Source organism: Anguilla rostrata, chromosome 13, assembly GCF_018555375.3.
Source record: "Anguilla rostrata isolate EN2019 chromosome 13, ASM1855537v3, whole genome shotgun sequence".
In the NCBI taxonomy this organism is placed as follows: domain Eukaryota; kingdom Metazoa; phylum Chordata; class Actinopteri; order Anguilliformes; family Anguillidae; genus Anguilla; species Anguilla rostrata.
Genome location: NC_057945.1, coordinates 37,476,510 through 37,498,649, shown reverse-complemented (window position 1 = coordinate 37,498,649; position 22,140 = coordinate 37,476,510). Strand labels below are relative to the sequence as shown.

The window sequence follows — 22,140 nt, the reverse complement described above, 5'->3', positions numbered from 1 at the left end:
TCCGAACCACGTATTGTGGAGGTTCACAATAGCGGGCCATTTCACCCCGTCATTTGACTTCCTGTTCCTCTGACCACCCAAGTACAGCTTTAGGCAGGGTGTGGATGCAACAGAGCGGGAATGACATCATAGAGGAAAAAAGTGTGCACAGGAAAATGAGCTGTATCCGTCTACTTTGTTTATCTTCATGTGTCATGTATTCATGACTGAAAGGAGACCCTTCCACTCAGAGCTGCTATCCGTGATGACACATTTGGGAGTGGAACCTCAGAATTGTGCCCGTCAGTCCGTCTCTCTCTCTGTCCCTCTCTCCCTCCCCCTCTTCCCCTCTCTCTCCCTCCCTCCCTTCAATATTTCAGCTTGTGACAATCTCCAAAGAACTTAGAGGAATTTCAAGTGCGACATATTGCATTACAAAGGGACGCCCATCAAAGATTTGGAAATCTTTGAAACACACAAAAAATGTATTATCTGGCTGACAGAGTGTCTATGTCCTGATGTTTTTCCCTGGATGTGAAAAGCAAATCTTCCCCTCCCAACATAAATAATCTCAAAACCAGTGGCCAGTTTTAGAACCCATTTTAATCAGTAACAGAACACATGTACATGCCCAGTCAAATTTAAGGAATAAACACTCGATGAGAACAGGATGTCGGCTTTCTCTAAAACAATGTTACAATGTTTTTTTATTAATTATTTTTAATTACATTTAATTCACAACAAAAGAACTGTGGCATTCATGAATGGAAAAACATCCATCTTCCATTGTCGGGCAGAGAGAACAATTCAACAGCAAAGAATAACAATCTCAACAATATCACTGCACTACCTCACAAAAAGGCATGTTTACAGAACACACTGTTTCTAACAATTAACGCACGCACGCACACAGTTAACTGTTAACTGCGCGTAAAACGGCTGGCAAGAAGGTGACAGTGGTAGAAAAAATTTAAAGAAAAATGACAGAAAAAGGAATCAGATTTCGTTGGCAACTAATCTAATTAAATGAGTTGTAATTCTCAAGGAAAACACTGAAAAATCTTTTTTCACACACACACACACACACACACGCTGTTAAGACTGTTGAACGACCATAAACAGGAAGATTGTTTGTGTTCAAACAGGGATTGGTTATTAAGTAACGTAATTCTAGGTGCGGCTCGCAGACGGGAAACGCGATATTAAGTCCACTGTGTGGGGGGAAGAAATTAATAAAACCATCAGATAAGCCACTAGGAAGCTTGAATTGGATTAGGGCAGCGTGGCCCCCGTCCCCGCCCTTGCACTCACCCCCGCCCCCGGGCGCGATAAGCCGCTGCAGCGTTCACTGCTCACTACCGCTACTGAGCTGCGGCTAACTGCGGCTAACTGCAGAGCTGATAACTGGACAATGTGGCTCCTCTTCTTCTCCAGATACACAGCCCCACATTTACTGGGGGAGGAACGTCCGCCTCGACCATCCCCCCCCCCCCCCCCCGTAAGATAAGCATGCACATGGGCTTCGTTTTTTTTTTGTTTACATTCCACTCATTATCAGCCCCTAACAAAGGACCCATGTTCCGTTCTCTCTCTTTCCGAAAAAAAAAAAATGGGAATATGTAAAGGGACATGTAATGTGTTCTCTACCGTGAAGAGCACGGGAAACAATGCAGGATTTAACATTTGTACATTCACCAGTCTCCGAAACTTCTGTCATGTCAATTGACATATTACCATAAAAAAACAAGCTATTTACATTCACGCAAAAACAAACCAAAAATAAAATACAGTAAAATTAAATACTAAACAGTCTTCTGAAGCGGGCGATTGGCAAGTGAAGCACCCCCTTAAAATCACACGTGTAGCTGCAGGCAAACCAAAAACAAACCAAAAATAAAATACAGTAAAATTAAATACTAAACAGTCTTCTGAAGCGGGCGATTGGCAAGTGAAGCACCCCCTTAAAATCACACGTGTAGCTGCAGCCCCCCCCCCCCCCCCCCCAGAAAGGCTTCTCTTGCTGGGGCAGATGCTCGCTAATACACAGCCGGCGTCGCACCGCTGGAAGAGAGAAGGGAAAAAGCACAGAGAACAGAGGGTGAGAGGAGCGGGGGGGGGGGGGGGCTACAGAACCGAAGGGGTTCTACAGCAGCCTGTAGGCCAAGGCCTGGTCTGAGCACACAGCAGTTTTACACGCACCCCAGCGATAATCCTCACCTCAATCCATTAAAAAAAAACAAAGTGTGCAGTCCACAATCCAGCATTAATGAATTAATCAAATGTCTTGTTACTTAAAGACAGTGAATATTTCAGCTCAGGTAAAAGTAAAATGTGTTCTCCCGCGTGCACAGTCGGAAAGATTTTTTCCCACGTATATTGTCCAAGAAAATACACTACGTGACCAAAAGTATCTGGACACGCCTTGGTCTCCTGCTGTTTCTCATGGCTTGGGCCGGGCCTCCTTAGTTCCAGTGAAGGCAAATCTTAACGAAATGACATTCTAGAAGATACTGTGCTTCAAAATTCGTGGCAACATTTTGAGGAAAGCCCCTTCACGGTTCAGCATGACGATGCCCACGGGCACACAGCGAGGTCCATATATAAATGGATTTGTCGAGGACGGCGTGGAAGAGCTTGACTGGCCAGCACAGAGCCCTGACCTCAACCCCGTCCAACACCTTTGGGATCAGTTGGAAAGCCGACTGCAAGCCAGGCCAAGTCGCCCAATCAGTGCCTGAACTCACTAATGCTTTTCTGTCTAAATGGAAGCAAATCCCTGCAGCAATGCTCCAATATCTAGTATAAAGCCTTCCCAGGAGAGTGGAGGTGGCTATAGTAGCAAGGGGTGGGCCAACTCCATATTAATGCCCATAATTTAGAACGAGATCTGGGATGCCAGGTGTCCATATACTTTTGACCACGTAGTGTAGTTTCAGGAAAGAAAAAAAAAAAAGATACCAGTTGTTATTTTCAACATGTACACTGTCTAAGGCAGGGGTGTCCAGTCTTATCCCAAAAGGGCCGGTGTGGGTGCAGGTTTTTGTATAAGCCCCGCACTAAGACCTCTGATTCCACTAATCAAGGTCTCGATTGCAGACCATGATTAGCTAATGACTTTAATCAGGTGTCTCAGTGCGGGGCTAAAACAAAAAACCTACCCCCACACCGGCCCTTTTTGGGTAAGAACTGGACACCCCTGGTCCAAGGTCTTGACTATAGATAAAGAAACATTGACAGTAGTCTGTAGTAGACACTCGAGCTGTGGGGGGAAAAAAGGAAAATCAGCGAGGGAACAAGAACACGCAAGGGAATCCGGGGGATACCTTAATCAAGGGTATGATTGTGTGTGGGCTTTGGGGCTTAATGGCATTTCTCCTTCAGGCTTCCGGGTGTCTTCTCCTGTGAGGTATTCACTGCACGGCGTGTTCAAAGAAGGAAATATCGTCAATACTTCTGTCATTATATCTACACTGAGAATCATGGCATGTGAGCAGTGCGTGCGTGCGTGCGTGCGTGCGTGCGTGCCTGTCTGTCTGTCTGTCTGTCTCGATCTCCAAGCACAGGGTGTAGAGAGCGCTAAGCAATGTTGTGCTCAGGAAATTCAGCTCATGAAATAAAAAATGGCGGTAACAATTTATGAGTTAGTCAGTCCTGCTGAGAGAGTAGAAAATAAAGGCCTTGACGTCTATCCGTTACCCAACCCGCTTATTCCTGGTCAGGGTCGCGGGGGGTGCTGGAGCCTATCACAGCGTGCATTGGGTGAGAGGCAGGAATACACACACACACCATTCACTCACACACTCATACCTACAGGCAATTTAGTCTTCCATTAACCTAACACCTGCATGTCTTCAGACTGGGAGGAAACCCATGTGGACACAGTGAGAACATGGAAGCTCACACAGAAAGGCCCTGGGATTCGAACCAAGGACCTTCTTGCTGTGAGGTGACAGTGCTATCCACTGCCTATTAAAGCCATTGCTGTTCCTGTGCAATTTCCCTCAGTTACAGCTTCCCATTAGCTTAAATAACAGTGTAAACATTTTTTTTTTTAAACGAGAAATATGCTTTTTGACTATTTGATTAGCGGATGAGAGAATAAACCAGTGACTAGCCGAAATATCTGAACCAACGTATTTCCGCCCGGTCAATTAGAAATAATCTCTTGCCCGAGACGTCCAAAATAAAATAAGCAGTAAGAGGGCAGAAAGACGATTTAAAAACAGGCTTTTGTTTTTGTACGGAGCTTCCAAATAGAAATGGCTGATTTTTGGTTGTGTTTGCGCATTAGCTACAGACTCCCTGACTCAGCTGACATGCCGGGGAACTCTCAGACACACAGCAAAGCAGCGCGAGGTCAGGAGGGAGCAAAGGCCCCAGGACTGCGAGCTGCTCCCCGTGCTCTCTGCTGTGACAACCGAGGCAAACAAGCAGCGGTTTGAAAATAAGAAACGGTACCTGTTGAAATAAATGCCGGTTGAATATACATCGTTCCTGTTGAAATAAACAGCGGTTGAAAATGCACCGCTCCTGTTGAAATAAACAGCTGTTGAAATAAACAGCGGTTGAAACTACACCGTTCCTGTTGAAATAAACAGCGGTTGAAACTGTTCCTGTTGAAATAAACAGCGGTTGAAACTACACCGTTCCTGTTGAAATAAACAGCGGTTGAAACCGTTCCTGTTGAAACGGCTCAGTAGAGAAACGAAGCGAGGAGACAGGGCGAGACGGGGGGGACGGGGGGAGACGGGGGGGGACGGGGCGAGACGGGGGGGAGACAGGGTAAGGCGTTACGGCTTCTTACCCTGCGTGGCCTAGGCGCTCATCTCTGACCGCCTTCCCCGGGCGCGACCTTCGTCGCCTTCCCTCTGTAGCCCCGAGAGCTGCAAGCCAAAGCCAATCACAATTCCACGAACAAGTGTATGGCGTCCTCGCAGCACGGGAACTGGGCTTGTAACTCGTGGTCATGGGTTCAGTTCCCTTCGACACAGCCAATCACCCGTCAACATGTGCGGCACGGAACTGGGCTTGTAACTCCGTGGTCATGGGTTCAGTTCCCTTTCGACACAGCCAATCACCCGTCAACATGGGCGGCACGGAACTGGGCTTGCAACTCTGTGGTCATGGGTTCAAATCCCTTTCGACACAGCCAATGACCCGTCAACATGGGCGGCACGGAACTGGGCTTGTAACTCTGTGGTCATGGGTTCAAATCCCTTTCGACACAGCCAATCACCCGTCAGTTCAACAGAGCCAATCTGTCCCCCCCGTGGTATTGCACCTGAGCGGCTTCGGTAAATAAGGCGTCCAGTCTGGACTGCAAGCAAACGGTACAGACGGCGAAAGTCGCTCCGACTCCATAAAGTGTCCTCCGAACGTAAAAAACGGAACCCTATCCGGGGGGCTGTGGGGCCAAACGGGCAGGAAATAAAAGGCCAGCTGCCCCACCCAGGGGCGTGAGGTAAGCCTCTCTAAACCGCCCAATGAAAACGCAGCGTCAGGGAGTCTCTAACGGGCCCACGCGGTCCAGGGCTCGGCGCAAAAAACACGGGGACAACCGGTCCCACGGACGTCTTGCTGCCGCTTTCTAGCGGCTCTCAAGGCTACGGCGCCACCCGACAGCTCGTACGGGAGCGTTTCGCCGCCCTGCGCTGAGCGGGGAAGCGGCGCGGCTGCAGCGGGACGGATCCGCTACGCCGCAGCTCCCCGGGCCAGGGGAGCGGTCTGAGTCACGAGGGTTTGCGTTGCGTCACGGAAAATTCCGGCTGTACACCTTCGAAGGAGCTCGAGGCAGTGCCAGGCACTAAGTCCCATACTCCTACGTGTACCATCCAGATAAGGAATAAGGAAATGTAAACTAGGAAATGTGAAATAAGGAATGTAAACTATCGATGCACTAAACACACTGAAAACATTTGTTTCACAACTACATTCACCCATGTAAAAACCGTAGGTGCTACTACTGGCGGCAAACGTATGTTAAATTCAGTTTTACTTCGTGTCGCAGGTTTAATAATGAGGACTTACAGGCATTCCTTCTCACACTGAAAACACACACACGCACGCATACGCGTGCACACACTCCCACACGCGCGCACACAGAGAAGAGAGAGAGAGCGACGCAGAGAGGAGAGACAGCCGCACGCTGGCACAGTCGCACACGCACACACGTATAGCTTTGCGGTGTCGTCATAAACACCAAACCACTGAAATGGACTCACCGTTTTTTCTTGTAAGACTTAAATAGAAAAGCCGCAATAATCCCAACTGTAAAGGACAAAGAAAGACAAATTCAGTTACAGGCATGCACACGTTAAACGACAACAATACAAACAGACAACGATACGGACGTAAAGGTTGTGATTGATAGAAATGTAACTGAATTCATGTGCACAGTAATCGCAGCAGAGACGTTGCTTTTCCAGTTCTGCACAACGTTAACTCACCAACAGCCAACGCCCCAAGAGTAGCAAAAACTGCTATCACCACCGGCTTAGGATCTGAAACAGACAGAATCATTCAGTCAGGACACAATCTATTTTTAAAAAAAGGTATCACGATATGGGGCGGCTCATGGATGCATTTTACATGGATTCAAGACATGGTTACTGTCAGCCCTGTGACGCACATCAAGAGGCAAAGTAACGAGTGGTAAGACAAACCCGTCTAATAACCGTACCCACCTACGGTAGATGACACTATAATAATAATAATAATAATCTGCATAAATAACTCGGGTAAAATTAATTCCCATACTTCTGACATGATATTTCTAACATTTGATTCAAATAAAGTCATATGCCTTAATCAGAGGACGTATAAGCCAACGGTCTGTCTGTTCTCCAAAACATAACTTTTCCAAACAAAACAGGAACAAGCGAAACGATATCAGACTCCTCCCAGTGGACAGATGAAGAGCGCTGAGTTGAATGGCTGTCCCCTCAAAAACCGCTCAATTCGTTTCAAATGGTGGAATGAGAGCTCCCAGAATGCTGTGAGGCACGAAGTAAAATGTCAGGTTACCCGGTGGTTGGTCGGGGCAGGGGGGTACTTGACTGACGAGGGGCGGTGTCATGCTTCACCATGGCAACATTACCACCGAAAACCACGCTTCAAAGAACGACGCGGACGTACTGGGATCTAACCAACTATCGGGTAAATAGGAAATATTTCCGACTTAATGACGCATCACGTCACGTGACGGCAACGCGACAGCTACGCCGGTAAAAGGTCTGGCGGGCGATACCAAATCGCCGGGAATCGAGGTGGGAACGCCGTCTGCACCAGCGTGCGTAAAACGGACGGGACGCGTTCGTGGGCTCGCAGTAGGAGGAGCGCACATGCGCTCGCACGTCTCCGGAAAGGCGACAGTGACACCGCGCCTCCACGCACTGGAGATTTCACATCCTTTTCCGTGCCCCTCTCAGGGGGGACATGGGAGGTGCGTTTGCCTCTGAGGTTGCCAGAGTGGAGTGAATTCCCCCTAATATTGAGACATCTATAGGGTTAGTTATGCGGGGGGGGGGGGGGGGGGGGAAGAGAATATAGATTACCTGGACATGATATTGGGGCTGGCTTTGAAGGTTCTGTAGGCAAGCCTGTCCTCCTCGTAGTTGTCCTTGCTGTTTTTGGTGGAACAGTGGAAACAGGAGGGACGGGTGGAAGAACTGTGGATTCTTAAATGGGAGGGCAAGCCCGGAAATATTATATGGGGCTTCACTGAAGATGGAGAATTCTGATGAATATTTTGGGGGGCGGGGGGGGGCGGGGGGGGCGAGTCTTGACAAACGCCATTGGCAGCTCAGCGCTTTTTTCATTGGCCTGCCTGGAGCATCAGGCCCAAATATTGCACAGGTAATGTAAAACAGCTGAAAGCAAAGCACAGAGGGAGGGAACAGCCTAATTTGTGCAGCGGGGTAACAATCACCTGGGCCTGGTTTCGGCAATGTCCTCGTCGTGGTTTCCTCTGCTGTTTTTGTTGGAACAGGAGGGGGAAGAGCTGTGGGACACCGGAATGCAAACAAACATTCAAAATGCAGCGAAACGAAACGTAAAAGCAGCGACTCTGGAACTGAGCGCCCGGTCAAATCGAGCTGCCGCCGGGTGGGCCGTCCGTTTGGCTTTTTTATTCCCCCCTCATATATCTGGCACCCCCTAGAGGAGTGGCACCCTCAGCAGCTGCCCTTGTCGCCCCTGGTTGCAGCAACCCTACCAATAAGACTGCGGCCACTGGACCTGCACCAAAATACGGCTTCATGCATGGGCAGGACACAACTCAGCACAGGCTAGGTCAGAGTAATGTTCACTGTGTGAACTGGACTTCGTCTGTTCTCGGCTGTGAATAACTGTTACAAAATGAGCACTGTACCTTATCGGACCTGTGCTTTGTAGTTGTTCCAATGACCTCGATATGCACCTCTGTGCATCGCTTTGGATAAAAGCGTCCACTAAACAAATGTAATGTAAATGTAATGCAGCATAAAAATACGAAGTCATAACCAGAGATTTATTTTAACTGCCCGTTTAAATATCAAGTTTATCCAATCCATCCTGATGGATACAAAATAAAATTTTATTAAAAGAAAATATACTGATGCAGTAATCTTAAAACTGATTTGAAGTGTTCTTTTACATCAGCCAAGCACAGAAGAATGCATTTGCAGTGAGATAACAGGGGAAATTATGCACTTTTTCTGCAAACCTTGATGAATTGAATTAAAAATGTGATTTGTCCATACGCAGCTCAAAATGGCTACGGTTCCTGTTCAGTGAACATGGCGTCCACAATCTACAACAAATCAGCAGAAAAAACAATACCTGTCCTCTACGCCCATTTCAGACCACGCTGACGTTACAGAATAGACTGAAATGTCGCCCAGCGACCCTCTAATGAAATGAAATCTTACCTTTATTGCAGGTTGGGAAGTCAGAGGACCATCCCGTTGCTTCGCACACTAGTTTACTTTGCCCTTCCATCACATAGCCGTCATTGCATCTATAGGTTACAAAATATTTCAGTTTATAGGGCGGTGGACCTCCTTCAACCCGCTGGGCATTTTTGATACTTGGAGTTGGGCAGTTCAGTTCTGCAAGAGAAAAAAAAAAAAAAAAAGAATCTTTACAAGAGAGTCCATTAGACCTGACAGCATTTCAAAAACAGTCATATTTCTACGTGCAACAGGCCAGGCAGGTTAAAGTATGATTAAAGTATAATACGTTTAAATTGCTCATAACTTTCTTAAATGTATTTCTGAACACAAGCATTTACTAACAGAAGCTTTCGACAGAATCTAAAAGTTGATAAGACTTTTTGTGTATTCCAAAGCATGGGGAACTTAATGTCCACAATTATACAATAAATTTATGATACTAAGGGGTAATCTGAAATTAGCAAATTTCAGCATTCTAACCTATTACAACCAACGGTCAAGTGTAGTGACAAAACGTTTAAAATATCCTACCTTTACACTGGGGAACCGTTCCATTATATGAACCAAACTCATTACATACAAGCTGCGAGTCTCCAACAATGTTGTAGTTTTTGTCACATTTGTACTGTACTATATCCCTGAACACAGGGAATTCTGTGTCAGGACGACTGGAGATTATTCCATTGACAATTGTGGGCGGATCGTCACATTTCTTAACTGAAGAAACAGAACACATATTTAAATAAAGAAATACATAAAGCCAAACATTTTTTTTTAAGACACCACCATGTCTAAGTCAAGGACAACACTTGTTGTTACTTTCAACGGATTGTTTAAAAAAAAAATCACACATGACATGACAACTATGACAAACAAATGTGCTGAAAGTTAAAAAAATTGTGTTTGATATTAGCACATCCTTTCTGAGAATGCATAAATGTGCCTTCTGCACAACACCCCCAGCCTGGCCCCAGAATCACCGCCCACTATAAAAGCTTTAACCTCCACCCACCGTAAACAGCCATATTTTCATGTTTTGGTTAGTCTTCTGAGCATCACTGTTGTGACTATGATATCACTCAAGGCTACTGAATGGTTGACAATGCGGCTAATCAAGTAAGGTAATGCTTCCACATCTCTACACTGTACCCAGTTATCTTTTCTGATCGTAGGGCACACTGAGTGTCTGGGAGACGTACGACAAGTGCGTCCAAAAACACATACTACATTGGGGGCAACACGAACAATCGAAAGTTATAGGGTTTCGATTTATTAGTTATTCCTCTTAAATGGGCTTACACATTTTTTTTTACGTCACCCCTATTGTTTTCCCCTCTCTCCTCAGTTTATACGGCTAGTCGTATTCGAAGAGCGCAAGACCATACTTACTTTCACAGCGCGGAACGTGGTTGGTCCAACCTAAGTCAGAACACTGCCTATAGGGTTTTCCTTGCACTTCATAGCTTAAAAACAGAAAGAAACGAGACCGTTAAGGACCGCGAAAAACTAATGCAGAAAACAAAAAATAAACGTCTAAGACCAAATAAAAATATATTATATTTAAAAATATAGGGTGCCTAAGACTTTTGCACTTTTGTACTGTATGTAATTTAAAAAAATGAAAACAGTGAATTCAGCTCATGCCTTGCCGTCCTTATTTTAATAAAACAATGTAAACATCAACGGATAGAGGTTAAGTGACTTCGCACTAAAGCCTAGCGAACACACGTTGAACTACCCATGCGAATGCTACAGGGGATATGCTACGTACTCACCCACGGTTGCAATAAGCGTAAGCGGTCGCACCAAAATCAGTTCCCTCTGGAGTGCTAAATCTCCCGTTTATCAAGTCTCCAGGTGAACCACACGATTTTTCTGCGAATAAATAGAAACATTGACGAAGTTATTTCGGAAATTGGACCACACTAAGCAACCAGCCACAGCGGGAGCTTTCGTCGCAGACGGGCGGAAATTACTTTGGCACTGAAGTGTTTCCACGGTCCAAATGCCATTCCTGCAAAATATTGTCCCATCTCCACTGACTTTTGTATATCCTGCTCCGCATTTGAAAGTAACGCTTGATCCTTCGTCGAATGTGTTCAATGCCGCGCTCTCTTCCGTCAATTCTAAGCCAGTCTTCGACGGAGGTACTTGGCATTGTCCTAGAAATGTGGACATTTTATGGGGTTACTCTACACATTGCGTTAGCAACAGTGCCTACGAACGAACATTATTTCTTTTAACAAAGATTTCCCGATGAAGTTATCGATAGCTGATACCATAACAAACATAAAAAAGTAAACGTTGCTAAGATACCTAAAGTTGTCACTAGAATAACTGATGACTAGGTACGAGGTAAAAAGACAAGAAAACCAGTAACTGTTAGTCTAGTTATTTCACTAAGCCCGCGATTTATAAATTATAAATTATTATGAGCCGATCTTACCTTTCACACAATCAGCAAGCAGAAAACACAAAAACAAGGTCGCCCCCAAATACGACCAGGAATGCCTTAACCTCGGCATATTCCTCCGGTTCAAGTCGATTTAACCTTAGACAGCTAGTCGTAAATACTTAACGTTAGCTACCTAGCACTACGTAGCCTAGATAGCCAACAGTTTTGTTGCTGGTATTGCCGTTGGACTGAAAGAATAATCACTTAGCAAGGCAGTTAATTGGCAGACATTAGCGTTACGCGGTGGGTAAACTAGCTAGCGATCTTCTAACGATGTCATACAGTTAGCAGCACTTCAGCGTTAATAACCAGTGTTAACAGCTAGGACGGCTAGTATGTCCAAGGTTTACCACGCCCTGTGTGTGTTTCAGGAAACAATGAGTCGCTGTCGAATGACGCCCTAGCAGCGAACTTCAATATGACTGTCTCCTCTGATAATTCCAATGAACAATGATCGGAAAAATAATTTCGCGATGTTAGTTTGTGCGTGGTGGCGCGCTTCAGCGATAAGTCCCCATATGGGATAAGTTATCCACAAAAGGGTTGGTCTTGATGAGTTTGTCGCTGGTTAACAACAGTAGCTGACTTAAGCAGGTTCAGATACGCGAATATACTTTCTCTGTTTAATACCTTAATATCATTTTATTGAACAGTATTTCTAGTTTGCAACTTCCTCTTTATCTAGAAACCCCACACAACTGTTTACACACACCGCATACGCAGTTTAGTTTCACAACACTTCCGGGGTCACAAATGACGTAATTTACCGAAATACTGATATCTAAAAGGCGTGATCCTGGATCAGGTGAAAACAAATTCTCGTCAACCAAGTTAAATTTCTCCCAAATAAATTTCGAGAGGTGTCAGAGAGAGAAGGCAGGGGAATTAGAAATTTGGGGTGGGCACCTTTTCACACAGTGGGCTATACTACAGCGTTGAGCTGTTTTCCTAGTGTTTTCGGTACCAGCTTGGATTAAACGAACTAAAGTCTGACTAAAGTTTAGGAAATACTTTTAGTATTGTTTGGGATGGTACACTATTATTCAGATCACTATTAGATGATTTTCAGCAGCGGGAACTAAACTGTTGACTGCACTGTGTGGTGAGAAGTGGGCAGGGAAGGTGTACAGGGATGCAAACTGATCAGGGGTGAAAAAGGAGACAAAGATGCAAACCCCCTAGCAGGGTCCAGGGGCATGCCCCCCCGGGAAGAAAATTTTTTAAATATCAGCTTTAAAATGTGGATTTACAGTCGATTTTAGCATGAGGATATAGGGAAAAACTCACCCTATAATTAATATAATATTACTGCTACAAAAGTAATATAAGGGGGACATCAGTTCAGGGCACTTAAAAAAAATAAAAAAACAGTCAAGAATGCAGAGCCAGGTCCAAAATTGGTGCAGAAGTTGACCAATTGGGTGGGCACAGATGAAATTTGGGTGGGTATTACTTTCTGTGTTTAACTATTTTTATGCGTTATAACAAAACTATGTACGTAACTAAGTGCAAAATGGAAAGGTACTGGGAAGGAACGACCTTTGAGGAGGAAGGAATGTAGATGAGCTAAGATATATAGATAACAATTTGGGTGTACCACCAAGTTTAATCTGCAATATTTTTTTGGCTGGACCGCAACAGCGGGGCCAGCCTTATAAACGCGGATGCCTGTGACCGAGTGACTGCGTGATGAAGTTACACCATTGGTCGTATAGACACTACCACTGACTATCCCTGTAACAAATTGGCCACAATTTCAAACACCCATACACGGTCCAGCCATGTACTAGGTTTTGACCTGGTCATGTTGGTACAAAGGGGAGACACGAGGCTTGACACAGGGGTGTGAGAAGGCCATGGATATGTAAACATAACTTGGGGGATACTTTATAAATGGAGTAAAATTCATAGTTAAAATTACCTTTGGTGCAAGCATATAATCAGGTGGTATGTGTATGACCATTGCTTGCAAAATGTCATATCCTAATCAATAACCAATGTATTTCTATTGAAATCTGCATGTATTGTGTATGATGTCAAATGAAATAAGCTGTACGAAACAAGATGGTATGCGAAGGGAGAATAAGAACACCCTCCCCTGCTTTGAGGTGCCAGGAACCTAGACGTTTCGTCAGGGTTTTTGGATGAAGCAAAAAGGTTCTCAGGAAAACAGAAAGTTGGTATGGGAGGGGGAGTAAGAAAGTGTCATGCCATGCAAATTACCTCAGGAAAACAGAAAGTTGGTACGGGAGGGGGAGTAAGAAAGTGTCATGCCATGCAAATTACCTCATAGAAAGACAGTTTACAGAAAGATATCAGAGGCAGAACTTGTGAACAGGAGTTTGAGACTCCCTTCTTGAACTCTGAAATGAGTGTTTGAATGGTTTCTCCTATTTGGCCAAATAAAAGTTGCATTGCTGAATTACTTTGTGACCTGACTAAATTATTTGCCTCCATTGAAGGTAAAATCCACGATGACATTACTGCAGTACGCTCTGTGTATCATTTACCACACTGAAGGTAAGATAATCCAGGCGTTACATGCCAAACAGACGTTGCTGCAGTACGCTCCATGTGTCCTACAGTAGGAACATTCATGGACTACTTTTTCCATTTTATTGTTGTTTATGTATTACTAATTTAACCATTTATGTATTTACCTATTTATTCACTTAGTTTCCAAATCCGTGATTCTTTTATAGCGCTGTTTTATTGATTTTTATTGTTTATAGTGACTTTTATTTATTATAGATTTTTCATCATTATTCTCATCTCCCGTATGTACACCAGGTTATCTGGACATGTGTCCATACGCATAGCCTCCCAACACCAGCAAACCAGCACAGGTGGGGACTTAGGCCCGACCCACTGTGCGAGCTTTGGGGAGGGAGGGGCACGATGGTGGACATCCTCACAGGGTGTGGGGCAGCACTCACCCAGTGGAGACATAGATGGCGTCCACACAAAGTGCCTACGGTGCACTCGTCAACATGGGAGAAAGCCAGGATCCTCAGGGAAGACCAGGGGAATAACAGCTTACTACAGATGGCACAGTCATGGGAGATGGGCGGCAGTGTAGTATAATGGGTAAGGAGCGGGTCTTGTAGCCTAAAGGTCACAGGTTCGATTCCCAGGTCGGACACTGCCATTGTGCCCTTGAGCATGGTAAATGGTAAATGGACTGCATTTATATAGCACTTTTATCCAAAGCGCTTTACAATTGATGCCTCTCATTCGCCAGAGCAGTTAGGGGTTAGGGATTAGGTGTCTTGCTCAAGGACACTTCGACACGCCCAGGGCGGGGTTTGAACCGGTAACCCTCCGACTGCCAGACAATCGGTCTTACCTCCTGATCTATGTAAATGTAATGCATGTGTGGCTGGGGGGAGGGGTGGCAGGCCTGGTGGTTCCCAGTTGTGGTTTGGCTGCAGAGAAGACACTCACAGCCTGGGGAATAACAGGAAGGGAGGGGACGGCAGTGGCTTGCCAGCGGGGGGAGGCAGCTAGGGGGTGGGTGGGGGCGGGGGTGGTTGGGGGGGGGGGGTGGTCCGGGGGGCCCGCTGAGGGAGCCCCTTGCTGGATTTGGAGCGGATGGGGGAGGAGTCGAGCTGGATGCCAGAAGGTGATGGGCAGGGATTGGCCAATGCTGCTGACCCGCCAAACTGGAGGGCGTCGCCACGCAGCGAGGAAACGTCCAAGGGAAGTCTGATGACATCATCTCCTGGCTAACAGCTACAGTCAGGGAATGTAGTGACCGAAGGTGACGGCATCTCCCTGATGTGCGTAGTTGTGAACCTTTTTGTTTGTTGTTTTATAAATGAACTAATTTGTGCGTTGCTACAAAACAAGGCAGTAGGATTCTATCCTACCTTTAAAAAAAAAAAAAGAATCTTTACAAGAGAGTCCATTAGACCTGACAGCATTTCAAAAACAGTCATATTTCTATGTGCAACAGGCCAGGCAGGTTAAAGTATGATTAAAGTATAATACGTCTAAATTGCTCATAACTTTCTTAAATGTATTTCTGAACACAAGCATTTACTAATAGAAGCTTTCGACAGAATCTGAAAGTTGATAAGACTTTTTGTGTATTCCAAAGCATGGGGAACTTAATGTCCACAATTATACAATAAATGTATGATACTAAGGGGTAATCTGAAATTAGCAAATTTCAGCATTCTAACCTATTACAACCAACGGTCAAGTGTAGTGTCAAAACGTTTAAAATATCCTACCTTTACACTGGGGAACCGTTCCATTATATGAACCAAACTCATTACATACAAGCTGCGAGTCTCCAACAAGCTTGTAGTTTTTGTCACAGGTGTACTGTACTATATCCCTGAACTCAGGGAATTCTTTGTCAGGACTACTGGAGATTCTTCCATTGACAATTGTGGGCGGATCCGCACATTTCCTAACTGAAGAAACAGAACACATATTTAAATAAAGAAATACATAAAGCCAAACATTTTTTTTTAAGACACCACCATGTCTAAGTCAAGGACAACACTTTGTGTGTTACTTTCAACGGATTGTTTTTAAAAAAAATCACACATGACATGACAACTATGACAAACAAATGTGCTGAAAGTTAAAAAGTTGTGTTTGATATTAGCACATCCTTTATGAGAATGCATAAATGTGCGTTCTGCACAACACCCCCAGCCTGGCCCCAGAATCACCGCCCACTATAAAAGCTTTAACCTTTAACCACCAATATTAGTAATAGTAAACAGCAATATTTTCATGTTTTGGTTAGTCTTCTGAGCATCACTGTTGTGACTATGATATCACTCAAGGCTACTGAATGGTTGACAATGCGGCTAATCAAGTAAGGTAATGCTTCCACATCTCTACACTGTACCCAGTTATCTTTCCTGATCATGGGGCACATCGAGTGTCTGGGAGACGTACGACAAGTGCGTCCAAAAACACATACTACATTGGGGGCAACACGAACAATCGAAAGTTATAGGCCAAGTTATTCCTCTTAAATGGGCTTACACATTTTTTTACGTCACCCCTATTGTTTTCCCCTCTCTCCTCAGTTTATACGGCTAGTCGTATTTGAAGAGCGCAAGACCACACTTACTTTCACAGCGCGGAACGCGGTTGTTCCAACCAAAGTCATAACACTGCCTATAGGCCGTTCCGTGCATTTCATAGCTTAAAAACAGAAAGAAACGAGACCGTTAAGGACCGCGAAAAACAAATGCTACAAACACTAGCTACAGTAGCTGGCCATCAATTGTTTAGCAGAGTGTAGCAGAGTTCCGAGATGCAAGTTCATGTGAACGCCAATGTCATCGACAGAACGCGATGTCACTCTCCGAGAGGTACAATGACTGTCATTTGTGAACAGACAGGCCTTGGTTAATAACTAGGAAGGCAGATCATATTATACAGTGAGCTCCACACTGTTTGATAAAGAAATATCTGCACGTTAACCACATTCACATGTAGTTAAAGTGCAGATTCTCAGTTTTTATTAAAGGGTATATTTATGCATTTTGGTTCCACCATGCAGAAATTACAGTACTTTTTATACATGCCCCGCCCCCCTAAATTTCAGGGTGGCATAATTTTTTGAGACAAATGGCTTCACAGGTGTTTTTGGTTAGTCTCTGAAGTACCAAACTGTCACTTGGCTATCCTTTTTTCAAGAGTGTTTTTGATCTGTCAGACATGTGCTTCTCAATTATGGAGAGAAATCTTCAGTCATAAACTGTATAGTTCTTCCTTAACCTACCAGGCCGTTTGCAATTACTGAGCTCACCAGTGCTCTCTATCTTCTTGATGATGTTTCAAACTGTAGATTTTGGTAAGCCGGAGGTCTGGACTATGTCTCTGTTTTTTTCCATATTTCTCAGCCTAATAATAACTTCCCTGTCTTTCATTGGCACAACTCTGGTCCTTATGCTGACAACTGCCAATAAGACTCCAAAGGAAATGGAAAGCCTAGAATTAAGACTAGATACTGAAAGCTCTCTTGTACGTACACTAAAGAAGCAACTGAACACACCTGCCCAATCAGAAACACCTGTGAAGCCATTTGTCCCAAACATTATGGTGCCCTGAAATGGGGGAGGGGGGGTTACTATGTTGTTTCTACAGGGTGAAACCAAAAGGTATTTAAATACCCTGTAATAAAAGCTCAGAATCTGCACTTTAACCATCGGAAATCTAAAATTGTGGAGCAATTTTTTTTTTTTTTTAAATATGGCTTTTAGAGCTCACTATGGGAACCGCAGTTCAACACTGGAAGAAAATGGACTTCAAATTCACAAATTCACAGCATAGTATTTCACAGCTACAGTGCTGTGCAAAAGTCTTAGGCACCTGAAAAAAATGATAAGATGCTTTCAAAAATAATGAAATAAAAGGATATAAATATCGAAAAAATAATATAAAGAACAAAAACTAAATAAAATTAATGTTTGGTGTGACCACCCTTCGCCTTTAAAACTTCATCATTTCTCTTAAGGAACACCGTCCTGCACTTTTATAAGAAAATCGGCTGGTAGATTGTTCCAAGCATTGTGGAGAACTTGCCACAGTTCTTCTGCAGATTTTGGCTGTTTCGCTTGCATCTGGCTCTCCAGGTAATTCTAGAGACCCTTGATCAAGTTTTTATTTGAAAAGTAGTCTATTACTTAAAATATTACTTTAACAAAATACAAAAATGTATCTGTAAAATTTAATTTTTGGGAAAATTCATGTTAGGAAATCTCAAATTTGCTCTTTTCTACTGACACACTAATGCAGAAAACAAAAAATAAACATCTAAGACCAAATATATACTATATATTATATTTAAAAATCTAGGGTGCCTAAGACTTTTGCACTGTATGTAATTTAAAAAAAATGAAAACAGTGAATTCAGCTCATGCCTTGCCGTCCTTATTTTAATAAAACAATGTAAACATCAACGGATAGAGGTTAAGTGACACACGTTGAACTACCCATGCGAATGCTACAGGGCAGGGGTGTCAAACTCATTTTTACCGAGGGCCACATCAGCATAATGGTTGCCCTCAAAGGGCCAGATGTAACTGTACAGTATAAATGTAACTAAATGTCACCAAATATAATGTAAAATAAATGTAACTACTCCGTAATATATTGTTAAATAACTTTCTGTATTTATTACTTAGTTACAAATATTACATATGCATTTGCATAGATGTAAAAAAAAAAAAGTGTTGCTTGTTGCTGTTACTATAACATAAATCCTTTTAATTTGTCAGGTTAAGAAACCCACATTACTCTATTTATCAATGATCAAACTATTCAAAGAAAAATATTAAAACACATTAACTTCCTTCAAAAAAATTGTCACAGTCGAGAGGGTCAGAATAACGTACAACCAACTATAGTGAGCTGCTAAGACCATGTGTGACAGATGTAGCATTTTACAAAAACAAATGGCTGCACACAGCCTTGCAGGAGTAAACATTTGTGTGCATAAACCTGTAAACAACAAATACATTACTACACAAAAAGCAGTATATGTAATAAACTCAAAATAATAAAATAGGGTTGTCTCAGTTCACAACTATGAGTTGAAAATGATGAGGATATGCTGCCTGTCCTTGAACACACCAAGTGGATCCCCTCCACCATCCTCATCCATTGATCATGTTCTGAAAACAACAAACACAAAACAAAATGCAAGAACAATCACTAAATTGCACTCAGTTTAACTATTCTTATTTTTGGTTGAAATACATTTTATCATATTTTAATTAGGTTTTTAAAAATACTTACCTATTAGCTTAGCTGTGCCGTATCCGTGTTGTCTGTGCGTTCATCAACAGCTAATGAAAAAGCTGTGTAACTGCGTGACTCTTCGGCCAGCTGTGTTGACAGGTTTGCTGCTAGCTCCTTGACTCGGTCCGCGATGGTGTTTCTTGACAAACTGACATTTTTAAAAGTCTGTATCTGGTCGGGGCACACCTGCTCACACACCTTCAGCATGCACTGCTTCAAAAACGCACCCTCTGAAAAAGACTGAAGCGCGGGCGATTTCTTCAGCCACCATAAAGCTAGCTTTCACTGCTGCATCGTTTTTGGTTGTGGCTTTGGTGAACACATTCTGCTGCGATCGCAGTTTGCCTTTTAGTTTGCCCTCAATTTGTTGTTTTTCTTGAAGGCTAACTTTGGCATACTTGGCTTCATGTTTGGTGTCAAAGTGGCGACGTAGATTGTACTCTTTGACGACCGACACCGCCTCATAACACAAAAGACATACCGGTTTTTCTCCTTGAAGCACAAACATGTATTCGCCTTCCCATCTTTCTTGAAACTGCCTTCCATCTGCATCAATCTTTCTCTTCCTGGACATATCGGGATCATTTGTGGATATTCTCAATTTCACTTGTAGCATTAATTAAACACTGGATACACCTGCGATCTAGTGGCGAGATGCCGTCACTTCGCGGGTAACAATCACCATGCATTGTGGGAAATGTAGTTTATGGTTAATGCACGCTTAAAAGCAGCATAGACCTATTTTAAGACAGATTTTAAGACCAATTAAGCACTCGCGGGCCACATAAAATGCCGTGGCGGGCCACATCTGGCCCGCGGGCCTTGAGTTTGACACATGTGCTACAGGGGGTATGCTACGTACTCACCCACGGTTGCAAGAAGCGTAAGCGGTCGCACCAAAATCAGTTCCCTCTGGAGTGCTAAATCTCCCGTTTATCAAGTCTCCAGGTGAACCACACGATTTTTCTGCGAATAAATAGAAACATTGACGAAGTTATTTCGGAAATTGGACCACACTAAGCAACCAGCCACAGCGGGAGCTTTCGTCGCAGACGGGCGGAAATTACTTTGGCACTGAAGTGTTTCCACGGTCCAAATGCCATTCCTGCAAAATATTGTCCCATCTCCACTGACTTTTGTATATCCTGCTCCGCATTTGAAAGTAACGCTTGATCCTTCGTCGAATGTGTCCAATGCCGCGCTCTCTTCCGTCAATTCTAAGCCAGTCTTCGACGGAGGTACTTGGCATTGTCCTAGAAATGTGGACATTTTATGGGGTTACTCTACACATTGCGTTAGCAACAGTGCCTACGAACGAACATTATTTCTTTTAACAAAGATTTCCCGATGAAGTTATCGATAGCTGATACCATAACAAACATAAAAAAGTAAACGTTGCTAAGATACCTAAAGTTGTCACTAGAATAACTGATGACTAGGTACGAGGTAAAAAGACAAGAAAACCAGTAACTGTTAGTCTAGTTATTTCACTTAGCCTGCGATTTATAAATTATAAATTATTATGAGCCGATCTTACCTTTCACACAATCAGCAAGCAGAAAACACAAAAACAAGGTCGCCCCCAAATACGACCAGGAATGCCTTAACCTCGGCATATTCCTCCGGTTCAAGTCGATTTAACCTTAGACAGCTAGTCGTAAATACTTAACGTTAGCTACCTAGCATTACGTAGCCTAGATAGCCAACAGAGTTTTGTTGCTGGTATTGCCGTTGGACTGAAAGAATAATCACTTAGCAAGGCAGTTAATTGGCAGACATTAGCGTTACGCGGTGGGTAAACTAGCTAGCGATCTTCTAACGATGTCATACAGTTAGCAGCACTTCAGCGTTAATAACCAGTGTTAACAGCTAGGACGGCTAGTATGTCCAAGGTTTACCACGCCCTGTGTGTGTTTCAGGAAACAATGAGTCGCTGTCGAATGACGCCCTTGCAGCGAACTTCAATATGACTGTCTCCTCTGATGATTCCAATGAACAATGATCGGGAAAAGAATTTCGCGATGTTAGCTTGTGCGTGGTGGCGCGCTTCAGCGATAAGTCCCCATATGGGATAAGTTATCCACAAAAGGGTTGGTCTTGATGAGTTTGTCGCTGGTTAACAACAGTAGCTGGCTTAAGCAGGTTCGGATACGCGAATATAATTTCTCTGTTTAATACCTTAATATTATTTTATTGAACAGTATTTCTAGTTTGCAACTTCCTCTTTATCTAGAAACCAGACACAACTGTTTACACACACCGCATACGCAGTTTAGTTTCACAACACTTCCGGGGTCACAAATGACGTAATTTACCAAAATACTGATATCTAAAAGGCGTGATCCTGGATCAGGTGAAAACAAATTCTCGTCAACCATGTATTTGTGTCTGCAGGCGACTGTAAACTGTGCTAGAAACCCACCGATTAGGTCGCTGTAGGGCCGCCTTGCGCAGGTCAGGTCAGGCGGGTGGGCACCTTTTCACACAGTGGGCTATACTACAGTGTTGAGCTGTTTTCCTAGTGTTTTCGGTACCAGCTTGGATTAAACGAACGGGACGTCTGACTAAAGTTTAGGAAATACTTTTAGTATTGTTTGGGATGGTACACTATTATTCAGATCACTTTTAGATGATTTTCAGCAGCAGGAACTAAACTGTTGACTGCACTGTGTGGTGAGAAGTGGGCAGGGAAGGTGTACAGGGATGCAAACTGATCAGGGGTGAAAAAGGAGACAAAGATGCAAACCCCCTAGCAGGGTCCAGGGGCATGCCCCCCCGGGAAGAAAATTTTTTAAATATCAGCTTTAAAATGTGGATTTACAGTCAATTTTAGCATGAGGATATAGGGAAAAACTCACCCTATAATTAATATAATATTACTGCTACAAAAGTAATATAAGGGGAACATCAGTTCAGGGCACTTAAAAAAATAAAAAAACAGTCAAGAGTGCAGAGCCAGGTCCAAAATTGGCGCAGAATAAAGTTGACCAATTGGGTGGGCAC

The 22,140-nt window shown here is 43.8% G+C and overlaps 1 protein-coding gene and 1 long non-coding RNA gene across 10 annotated transcripts; both read right to left on the bottom strand.

Annotated features, from left to right (window-relative positions):
• Positions 1-564: 564 nt before the first annotated feature.
• LOC135238271 (complement receptor type 1-like) lies at positions 565-21,445 on the bottom strand. 9 transcript variants are annotated; one of them, XM_064306042.1, is made up of 17 exons: positions 20,675-21,445; positions 20,205-20,390; positions 20,004-20,103; positions 16,460-16,533; positions 15,600-15,785; positions 10,886-11,071; positions 10,685-10,784; positions 10,299-10,372; positions 9,441-9,626; positions 8,886-9,065; positions 7,907-7,978; positions 7,533-7,646; positions 6,426-6,479; positions 6,201-6,246; positions 4,438-4,509; positions 3,303-3,392; positions 565-2,040 (listed from the first exon to the last, which is right to left on the bottom strand). In XM_064306042.1, the coding sequence occupies exons 1-16, from the start codon at positions 20,751-20,753 to the stop codon at positions 3,308-3,310; spliced, it is 1,794 nt and encodes a 597-aa protein (XP_064162112.1). In that variant the 5' UTR covers positions 20,754-21,445; the 3' UTR covers positions 565-2,040; positions 3,303-3,307. The 9 variants fall into 9 exon arrangements, with proteins under 9 accessions (XP_064162112.1, XP_064162114.1, XP_064162116.1 ...); XM_064306044.1 differs by lacking the exons at positions 3,303-3,392; positions 4,438-4,509; positions 7,533-7,646 and having other exon boundaries at positions 20,675-21,442; XM_064306046.1 differs by lacking the exons at positions 3,303-3,392; positions 4,438-4,509; positions 7,533-7,646; positions 7,907-7,978 and adding an exon at positions 4,784-4,862 and having other exon boundaries at positions 20,675-21,442.
• LOC135238272 (uncharacterized) lies at positions 16,625-19,997 on the bottom strand. The gene is made up of 2 exons (XR_010325087.1): positions 19,135-19,997; positions 16,625-19,010 (listed from the first exon to the last, which is right to left on the bottom strand). It is a non-coding gene; the product is annotated as an uncharacterized LOC135238272 (long non-coding RNA).
• Positions 21,446-22,140: the final 695 nt, after the last annotated feature.